General features: G+C 43.1%; 1 protein-coding gene across 1 annotated transcript; it reads left to right on the top strand.

The window, feature by feature from the left end:
- Positions 1-472: 472 nt before the first annotated feature.
- hnf4b (hepatic nuclear factor 4, beta) lies at positions 473-9,743 on the top strand. Its single transcript, XM_071520899.1, has 11 exons — positions 473-596; positions 2,073-2,235; positions 2,886-2,980; positions 5,013-5,119; positions 5,808-5,963; positions 6,197-6,284; positions 6,690-6,842; positions 7,571-7,828; positions 8,014-8,115; positions 8,463-8,631; positions 9,725-9,743. The coding sequence occupies exons 1-11, from the start codon at positions 473-475 to the stop codon at positions 9,741-9,743; spliced, it is 1,434 nt and encodes a 477-aa protein (XP_071377000.1).
- The last annotated feature ends 1,267 nt before the right edge of the window (positions 9,744-11,010 follow it).

The raw sequence follows: 11,010 nt of genomic DNA, 5'->3' as shown, positions 1-11,010 counted from the left end.
TGAGTCATGTTTACCTGCCTCTGAACCCTCCCCTTTATTAGGCTTCACCCTGATAAGAAACTAGCAAACAGACAGTGGGCCAAAAATGTCAGTTTCTCTCCCCCTCTTTCACTCTATCGCAGTCATCGGAGGAAAGTTTAGGATCTATAAGGTCTCTTTAGACTATAAGTCACTGGAGTGGACACTTAGGGGAGCTTCTGTCAATCCACCACAGCAGTGTTACAGAGACGACGGGATAAAGAACATAAGATTTTAACACCCAGAGACCAGATCAGGGGGACAAAAAAACGAAAACTGTGACGAAGGAGAGGGATTTTTCTCCAGACTTGGAGGCCTGTGACAAAGAGGAAGTGCGCTGAATGCATGATCTGGAAGTCACTGTGGATGTCAGTGGAGTTTGGCATTTATCAAAGCTCTACCAAGCCATACAGCTGGACCTAGTCCCACCTGCTTAAACATATTCAGCAGAAGCATGAAGTTGACTGGGACAATACTAAACCTGGACTCCAGTCAGTACAGCACCACCGTTGAAGGCTCCTGCACCGTGGTGGAGTTTGACAACCTGAGGGTGTTACCTGTGGAGACAAATACAACAGGTATGATGATAACAACTTTACCTCATTCACTGTGATGTATCTGATACTGTACCAATACCAGCAATACCAAAAGATTCTTCATGAATTGATTTGCTTTTTTTTTTTTTTTTTGGTTGAATGTGTTTTTGGTGTGTTTGTATTGGCTTGGCTTTCTCTCAGGTCCTGTGCAGCCCAGTTGTGTTTTCCTTATTATTCTCCCAGACACAGTAATATTTGGCATATTTATAAGGCTTATTTGATATTCTAATGACATAGACACCAAAAGTACCATTGCAATGACATCAGCTCTCACCCCACAACATGCTGAACAAGTCATTATTCTCAGAAGGAGAAGAGTGCTCAAAATACCTCACTTCCCCCCAATCTACTTTCCTTCATAATCGTATTTTCAGTCGTCATTATAATTAGAGCTCTGTTGTGCTGAATCAGGGCCTTTCCTTGGCACTTTTAAGGTAGAGAGACTTTACGAGCAGCCTGCTCTTCAAACGCAGATAACTGTGAGGCAGATGTATTCTAATCTCTTAATTCAATCTAACTGATCTTTGACCACAAAAAGCATTCTCCTTGTTAAATTGTAATCCCTGGCTGCTCCATCTCCCAAAACTAAGTATGCAATTTACATACATTATAGCCTGGGGCCATGTCCGTGCAAGCGTCCGTGCGGGAACACTACACCAAGAGAGTGTATTTGACGGTCAGTGGTTTTAAGAGAGACAATCCTCCAGCAATCAAACACTGACAGGATGCAATTTAGAGCAACACGGAGGGAGATTGAATTTAAACAGAGCTCCCAATGTAAAATTAGCCAGAGGAGGGTTGTGGACTTTGGCTTGCCACTGACCTCTAACTGCTTTAATTAAATGGGGAGTTTCCTCTTCCTCTGAGTAATAAGTAGCAGTGCTCCTTGGAGGCCTATGACTCTGGCAGTCACAGAGAGCAGTGATATCTCTACCTATAAGCCTGCTTTTATTATCACCACCAGCGCTGTTCTTGCCAGACCTGTGAAACAGCACGCTGGTGACTCCTGTAGAGCATAAGTTCACAATCAACACGTTTCTGTAAAGTTCTGTGCCTCTGCAAGGTTATTTCTCTTCGCAGAGGTGGAATAAAGATTCATTATTTGCCTTAGTTGATGATGGGGGTCATAAATGATTGTCTCTGACAAGGTGCCTATCTGCTGTTACACAATGCTGATATTCTCTGGGCTAAGTGATCTGTCTCAGATGCTTGTGGGGCTTGTTAGTTCAGCCTCAGAGATGTTTATTTATTCATTGGCAGCCAAACAAAAGGGGCCCGTGTCTTAAAAGTCATACAGTGTCCCATCCCGCCTACAATACTACTGTATATCTCTTGTCTCCAATTCAAAGTTGCCTAATGTTTTCCTCAGGCAATGAATACGGTGCACGGAGTACTGTATCTTATCAGACCTCTGGAGTTTTGATGTGCCTATTATCTCTTAATTGACAGAGTCAGCAGTGTCAGCACCCACCTCTCCACTGTCACAGCCTGATGGAAGTAGGATTTTGTGCTCCATATGTGCAGACAGGGCCACAGGTAAACATTACGGTGCATCTAGCTGTGATGGCTGCAAGGGCTTTTTCAGAAGGAGTATCCGCAACAACCACACCTACACCTGCAGGTGAGACCCATGTGACACAGAATCTATCAATGCGGCAGGTCACTGATTAGGGACACTGTATTCATTTTATATCTTAATATCTTTCAACATATTGCAATAAACTCATTGTGACAGACAATACTGACCAAGAGCATTGACAGTAAAGTGGAGAAGTTTCAAAAAGTCAAAGTGAATGATAACTCCATGGTGGTAAAGCTAGCACCCATTGTAAGGTGAGATATGTCATCAAAGAAGCTTCACCTAACAATAGAAAAGCAACTTGAGGGTCATTGTCACTGGGATCTGTCCAGACAAGGAAGCAATAACCCATATGCAATGACCGAGGACTCAAAATCAATGGTGAGATATAGCTGTAGAGTCTTACTCACCCATGTGAGAAGTTGATTTAGCCATGACATGCAGACTGTAGGACTTGTCATGTCTCAGGTCACATTGAAAAGTGTCATATGTGTAGCGAGTTGTTAGGAATCTGTCCTTACATCTAAATGTTCAAGAACAACATATCCAATAATACATGAGCGAAAGTTATTCCTAAACTTCAGAACGTTGAACATGTAATTGTGTCTTCTTCTTACAAACAACAATTTCTGGTAAAAACAGCAGGTATAAAAGGATTTATGTGTGTCTGTGCTTATATACATTTTCATCAGGTTCAGCAGGCAATGTGTTGTGGACAAAGACAAAAGGAACCAATGTCGTTATTGCAGGCTACGAAAGTGTTTCAGAGCTGGAATGAGAAAGGAAGGTGAGAGGCATGATGCTGTTTTTTAATCAGCATATCCATTTATTTTTTCATTACATACTGTACACCTCACACTTTAAATTATAAAAATGTAATTGCACCACAAGGACCTGCATAAATATTATTGATGTATGTAGAAAGCATGACAGTTCACAGTCACGATTTTTAGTCACTATGCATATCATGTCCACTGCCAGGTGACAGACACTGCCTCAGTGGATTGAGCGTCTAGGAGTTTTTTTTACAATAGGGGAAAAGATAATTTTGTCTCTCTCTTCAGTAACAGTGAGTGAGTGAGTGTCTGTGTGGGTGTACACGCATGTGTGCGTTTGTGCATGTGTGCACCCTGTACCGTGGGTCTTATCTTCTACTGACTGCCACAGATAGCCAGGGAAAAGAGATGGGATTAGAAGAGCTAGTCTCTTCACATGAATAATTAACATGGTTGAGTATGGGCAAATATTTGCTCTGCAGTTTTCAAGAGAGACGTGCTTCTCTGAGCCGTCCTGGGGGTTAATGTTACATAAAAGAGAAAACTGAAGTTATAACCCCCTGAAGTGAAGGTCAGGACTACTAATTCAAATGTTTACCTCACTAATTAGTCTGGTGTCTTGCATAACATGCAGCAATTTCACTTTCAAATTATGCCACAAGTACAGCAGTAATGGAAACACAAAAGTATACAGTTAAACAAACCACCTCAGGCAGCCAGTCTTTTTATACTATTCCCTCTGAGCCCTCTCCCTCTGACTGTCTGCAGTCAGACTGCTCCAATCTATCACTTAACTGATGTTCCATAGAAGACTCATTTGTGACATTGTCACGCAGGGCCATGTCAGTGAAGCAGAGAGGGAGCCTCTCGCTCTTTCTCCTCCTCTAGTTTGATTAATAGGCTGCTGATTGGTTGCTGAGAGGACAGCTCTGATGACTGATTGCTCTGAGACTCCGTCTTGTTGTCTGACTTTGCGGGGGCATATTGGAATCAGGCTGAGGCCATCCAGATTGCTCCGTTCCTAATGACTCTCGCGCAGGGGTCGTCAACATGTGATTGTCTCCCCTGTTAAACATAATCCACACCATCAAGCTTCCCCTAACATGCAGTCCCACACCTTATTGTCGCTGGTTTAACAAGCTGTCATCACCATCAGAATCTACATCATCTACACAAGAGGATTAAAACATTACCGCCAAAAAATATCATGTTCGTTGATACTATATATTTTGATTCACTCTTTTCACTTTTTTCATGTACAGTAAAGCATGGAGCAGCAGAGAGCCACAGGGTGTATCCCAAAAGTTTTCACTACTCCTCCCCTCCCCTCCGCCACTACCACCTCTCTCTTATCAGGGAATAACTTTGAGGTGATGAGTAAAAAGAAGGGGAGAAGAGGAGAAAAGAGGAGGAGAGGAAGAGAAGAGAAAATTGTAAAACATTCTGGACATGAGTTTATGAACTAATGATGACCTAAAGATATCCACTCAATGGAGGTCAAAATGTATTCAGATATGTGCTGTAAAGACTGCATAAAGAATGTTTTTTTTAATATTTTGGGTTTATCCTACTATAAAATGAGGAAAACTCTGTCTGTCTCTCCATCTGTCTGTCTGCATCCATTTTGCTCCTCAATGGGTTGGCCAATCAGTCTGAAACTGCACATGGGCATTGAGCATTGGCATAGGCAGGGACTGACGAAGCTGATTTTTCCATTTTCCCAATTTTTTTTTTGGCAAGTCTGCGCGGAGTTGTGGCACGCGCATCCCCCATTTGATGTCATGGTTAGGATTTGTTTTAAGCAGCCTCTCTCATTTCTTCGACAGTTGGGAAGTGGGCAACATGGAGGCATTAACATCAGTTTCCATATCACAGAGGATAGAAGGACCTTGTGGAGGAAAAGAGTAGGACTTTTGGGATGCATCATTCAGGAGATGTTTGAGGAAAGAAAGAGATAGGGGAGGAAAGCAGGAATGATACTTGGAGGTTTGGGACGCACCAAGAAACTTTCCTGATGGTTCTCTCCCCTTCTTTTATCCCCAGCCGTTCAGAATGAGCGAGACCGCATCAGCAGCCACAGAGCTGAGGGACAGGGGGGGGGCACTCTGTCCATCAGTGTGCTGCTGCAGGCCGAGGCCAGTGTGCATCAGGTACCAGACTGTCGCTGAAAAAACTCACAGATACAATGTCCTGTGCTGGAAATGTAGACTTCCATTTCCCACACAGCCCAGCCAAGAGAGTCCTTATCTGTTTCTGAGAATCATGTAGATAAAGGCCAGAGATGGAGAGGATATAGGTTGCACTTTAGACAGGCAGCTATTCAATTCCGTGGAGATTCTAGCTGTAGGCTGGATTCAGTTACTTCTTAGAAACGACAAAATTGCCCAGGGACCCCATCTAATCATAGCCTATTTAATTGCACCGCTAGGTCTGGGATTGTGTGCCAATGTTCAATTACCTTCAAATGCATAATAACAACCAGATATCCCCTTTTGCATGTGGAAGGAATGCACAGAATTGAATTGGATGATTGACAAACAAACTGTTAAATGCAGCTGGGTTGTTTTCCATCTTGGTCATCATGTGATATCTTCCGATGTGATGTGAAAAAAAAAAAAAACTACTCTACCTGCCTCATCTTGCTCTTTATCCTTCACAACGCATGCACCAAAGACCTCACCATCACCATCCCCATCCCCTTTTCATCTCATGAAGACACACACACACTCACACTCACACACACACACACACATCCACACACATTCCCTACAGTTCATTCCCACATTACAGTATCTCCTAAGCCCACTGTGAACTCTCATTATGCTTTGTCACTCTCAGTTCCCAGCCCTGGTCTCGCCTATGAGTTGTGACATCAACACCAAGAAGATAGCCTGCGTGGGAGATGTGTTCGAGTCCATGAAGCAGCAGCTCCTCCTGCTGGTGGAATGGGCAAAGCTCATCCCAGAATTTTGCAGCCTCCCGATAGACGACAGGGTATGGAAGAGACTGACCAGCCAGCCAAAAGACTGTTTATCATAACAGCTGACTTACACCTGTCCATGCAGACTACAATAACAGCAGCTGCCTTTGTAATTTGGTTCACCGGGTGTTATTATTTTTCAGTTCAGGTTGATGATTTGGTTCACTAGCTGTTTGCATTGTTTGGCTGTTGACATCAGGTCTGTGTGTGTATGTGTGTGTGTCTGTGTGTGTGTGTGTGTGTGCAGGTAGTGCTGTTGCGAGCACACTCTGCTGAACATCTTATCCTAGGGGCGGCCAGACGCTCTCTGCCTTACAACAGTCTCATCCTTCTAGGTAACACAGATAAAACCTGCTACTGGTTGTGTCCCTTTTTGTTTCATCATTGGGTTTATATGCAGAGGGAAACACTTGAATTTTATGCATTTACAGTACTGTGCAAAAGTCTTAGGCACATGTTAAAATAATCCATAAAGCGAAGATGCTTAAATAATAATAATGAGGAGTCTATTGACACACTAATGCAGAAAACAAATAAATGAACATCTGAAACAAAATGTATATAAAAAATCTAGGGTGCCTAAGACTTTTGCATAGTACAGTACTTTTTTTTTGCATTTATTATAGTAAATGGTATACTTTCTGTAACAATACAAATATCATTATACTTACACAGCTGGGGTTTATGCTAACATATCTCTCAAATGAATGGAATATGATTTATTTCTGTTTGTTGAACAGGTAATGACTTTGTGATCCCACCGAGTGGTGCAGAGGTAGAGGTGTGCAGAGTGGCTTTCCGTATCCAGGAGGAGCTGGTCAAGCCTCTAAGGGAGCTTGACATCACAGACAAAGAGTTTGCCTGCCTCAGAACCATCGTCTTCTTTGCCCCAGGTCAGTCAGTGATTTTCTGTAGTTTCTGTTTTCCCACGTGACTTCATCTGTCATCCCAGACAAAGACAGAAACTTTGCCAGGAATCTTCTGCTTCATGGTTTTCTCCTGGGTCTCTTTCTTTTCTCTGTCCTTGGCACCTGTAGGTTAGTCTGGGTGGTCTGGTTTCACCATGTTTCAGGGAAACCTACTAATAATATCAGGGTGTGGTGAGGTCCTGGCAGTCAGGGAGAGCTGACTGCCTGCTGGACTTTATGACCCATATACCTGGAACTGTGATTATAGCAGCAGAGCCAGGCTGGAGGGCCAAAGGACCTGAGGACTGAATGGCCAGATTGACTCAACAGCAGCAGACTGAGTCCCAGAGCCAGACAAAGACAGCCACCATGCAGAAATAAACAAGTCTATCCTCCATCACCTCTTGCATCAACTTTTACTCAAGCATTTCCCCAATCCTCTCCTCCTCAAACAGTTATACCCTGTTTTTGTTGGGATATGAAATGACAATTTTGTAAAACAATTTAGCTATACTCTACCCTCTCTGTTTCTGACTCTGTAGACAGTGATAATCTTGTCATACTCCTTTTGTCTATGTTGATCATACCTTTCTTTCAGCCTTTTTAATGATGATAATTTATAGAAACAAGCTTTACTTCAGTGCACTGATAGCCCGTTCTTTACATTACACTCTCTCTTCTTCAGTACATACCTCTTTACCTGTGTCTCGCAGACTGCCCGGGATTGCAGAGTCCTCAGATGGTGCGGCAACTGCGTTTCCAGGCCCAGGTGTTGCTAGATGAGGCAACCTGTGAGCAGCGAGGCCGGTTTGGGGAGCTCCTGCTGATGCTGCCTCCCCTGCAGAGTGTGGCCTGGCAGATGGTGGAGACTCTCCACCTGGCACAGCTGCTGGGGGAAGCCAGGATGGACAGCCTGCTGCAGGAGATGCTGCTAGGGGAGGGAGCCAAAGCGGGGCAGGGAGCATGCATGGGTAGGAATCACAGCTACTTCTAAAGAGTTACATGTGCTTTCACTCAACAAAGAAAGTTATTGAAATATATATAGTTTTTAAACCAGTACTGAACTTGAACTCGTAGGCCTATCTAAACTGAACTGATACACTTATGAGTATGTTGAGTGTCCATCTGCTCTGACTCTCAATAGGGTCTGCTCCAGATTTCCCCCTTCCTTCAGACAACAACCTGGCTCAAGACCCACTAGGTGAACATGAAGGTTTGCCTAGCAACTTCACCTCCGTCATCCTTCCTGTCCCCACATGTGAGCACCCCTCAGATCCACTACCTCTACCATAACACTTTTGAACATCTCCATGCAAGAAAAAGTTGTGTAGTATTGTGTGTTCTCATAATGCTAGAAGTCAAATAAAGTTAAGTGAGCTCATAGACTTTATCACCACCCAAAGGGAGGCCTAATCAAGTCTTCTAGTCTAGTCTAGAGATTTGCTTCCATGAAACTTAATTCAGTTTTGTTGAATGAGGATTTCTTTAAACTTCTGACTTTGTTTAAACTGTCACATTATGTGTGTTTGCAATGGAACATACTGAATCCTCATGTGTGTTACATGCCAATGCTGATGTCTGTCTGTCTCACACAGCTCTTCCAAGTGGGTTCCCTGGTGCCCACACAGACTGGCACTGAGGTGTACAGACACAGTGAGGCTGCCAGTGAGCCCACAGCATCTGCCCACGGCATACCAGTGGCACCTGTCCACACCTGCCTCCGACAAACACCTCAACAAGCAGCAGCCACTTCACCAAAGAGTGGAGGAGTGCTGTGAGCTAGAGACAGAACAAACACAGTCTAGCATACACACACACAAGCCCACGTATACACACATACACAAAACTTTATGCAGTATGTCAATCATGTATCCAGTATGGCTCTTTATTCCCTGGTGGTGATACTGGTGGTTAATCTGTATTAGTTAATGTCTTTTCAGGTTCATGAGGTGTTCATTTGGTCATTACGCAACAAAAATGATAGTAGTGACTAGAACTATGATGAGATTAGATTTATAATGAGATTAGATTTATAATATCAGAGCTAAAATTTAAGTTTGTATAGAAAAAACGTGAACAATAAAACTGTAAAAAAAACAATAAAAAAAATGTTCAGCACATCACGTACACATGGAGTGACAAATAAACAATAATAGCTACATGTAGGGGCAGTGCAGGAGAAAAACTACTGACACATGCAAATAGGTAAATATTGTCATTAAATGTATGCTGTGTGTGTGAGTAAATGAGAGAGAGAGAGAGAGAGAGAGAGAGAGAGAGGATGAGGGCGGAAGCACTGAAATATATGTAAAGCATAATGCACACAGCAAATGATTTTCATTTTACCTTTATGTCTGAGCTGTACATAGAATTGAAGTTATCTTTATTTTACAACTGTGCAGGGACTGTTCCCAAAACGTGCCAGCAGAGGGTGCACAAAGCCTGTTCAGAAACTCATTTCTCCTTTCTTTTTGAAATGCTTTTCTTTGTAAATGGCAACTCTACCTATGTTGTTTGTAATCAAAGATGTGTTATGTAAATGTGAATGAAGACATAGCAACATTTCCACAACAGAACCAAGTGGGGCTTAACACCGCAACATTGTGTAATTGAAAAAAATATTTGATACTAAGGGGACTGATAAATCATCACCACTATTGGCAAACCGGATGTGAAAAAGATCCCAGAAATGTTGTTTTGATGGAAACTGAGTGGCATTAATCAGAGGTAAGCACTGGATATTGTTGTTTGGATCTGTTGTTGGAGCCATAGAGACAGTAATTAGCACCTGCCAGGCAACCTGATCCAAGAGCATTGGTTGTGGATACGGTGTCCACCTTAATCTCCACTCTTTTCCCTTCGTGTAGGGTGGGGCTGAACGGCTGAAGCCAGTGAAAGTTAACGAGCATAAAGACCTGATGTGAGGGATGAGGGGGCTGCACAGGAGAGGCTCAGAGGGGTCGCTATGACTCACCAGGGTGGAAAAGGGGTTGAAAGGCCCACTCTTTCTAGTCGCCCCGTATGTTTATTTTCACACCCAAAATACCGAATCCATACAGAAAAATAAATCCATCCTTTCTTCCCCTCTGACGGCGATGGCAACCATATCCACAGCAGCGGACATAATCTAAACAATGCATTGGTTGTTAATCCCTCTGTTCTGAGGACCAAGCACGCGCCTTTTGTTAAAAAATGCTCATGCATTCACTTACAGGAATTAAGGTTACCTAAATAGTGACGTGTTCTCTTTCCATCAGAGGCTGTACCAGCTACAGTAACATGAGCTATTAGTCTGTACCCAATCACTGGGGGAATCACCGATATTCTCAGAAGTTATATAACATTATATAATCATTTCAAGTTAAGTGGTACAGTTTAATTGGAAACAAAATAGCTGCTTCCTCACAGGGTGGAAGTCTTCTCAGATTTTACATTTCACTGACAGCATATGCCATGGCATGCAGCAGAACAGGGCAAGATGCTTTGTAAAACTATTACACAACAAAAACTATGAACATAAATACATTTTGTGAAGACGTTATTCATATATAAGCATCATGGCAAGAAGGTCCCAGGTTTGATTCCCACCCCAGGTCCTTTCTGGGTGGAGTGTGCATGTTCTCCCCGTGTTCGCGGGGGTTTCCTCTGAGTGCACCAAAAACATGCAAATCAGGTGGATTGGAGACCCATAGTATAAATGTGAATGTCACCTGTGATAGACTGGTGACCTGTCCAGTTGGTTTCCTTGCCATTTGACCAATGTATGCTTGGATAGGCTACAGCGTCCTGTGACCTTGAATAGGAATAAGTGGGACAATGAATGAATGAAATTATGATAGACATTGATGTGAATGTATATGTATGGATGGCTAGTTTCTTAGTCAATTGAATGTATTCTCTATGTTTTACCGGACTGATATTCAAGGAAATGCCCATCTTTTCCATCATGATTGGAATGGGATGCTGGCTGGTGAGGAAAAGCTATTTTTCGCTGCAGGGCTGCACTCTCCTCCACCTGTTGCCCTCCTGTCTCAAGTGCTGCAGCCTCCCTGCTGCATGTGCTACAGCTGAGCTTTTCCACATCACTTCACCTTCGTCCTCAAACCTTTCCTGGATGAACAAAATCAAAGTGCATTTATATCAAACTTGTGGC

Source organism: Centroberyx affinis, unplaced genomic scaffold (genome assembly GCF_046629955.1).
Source record: "Centroberyx affinis isolate AG114_WGS23_722 - 3 ecotype Tasmania unplaced genomic scaffold, CSIRO-AGI_Caff_v1 ptg000831l_1, whole genome shotgun sequence".
In the NCBI taxonomy this organism is placed as follows: Eukaryota; Metazoa; Chordata; class Actinopteri; order Beryciformes; family Berycidae; genus Centroberyx; species Centroberyx affinis.
The sequence above is the reverse complement of the archived record's forward strand: the minus strand, read 5'-3'. Positions and strand labels throughout refer to the sequence as shown.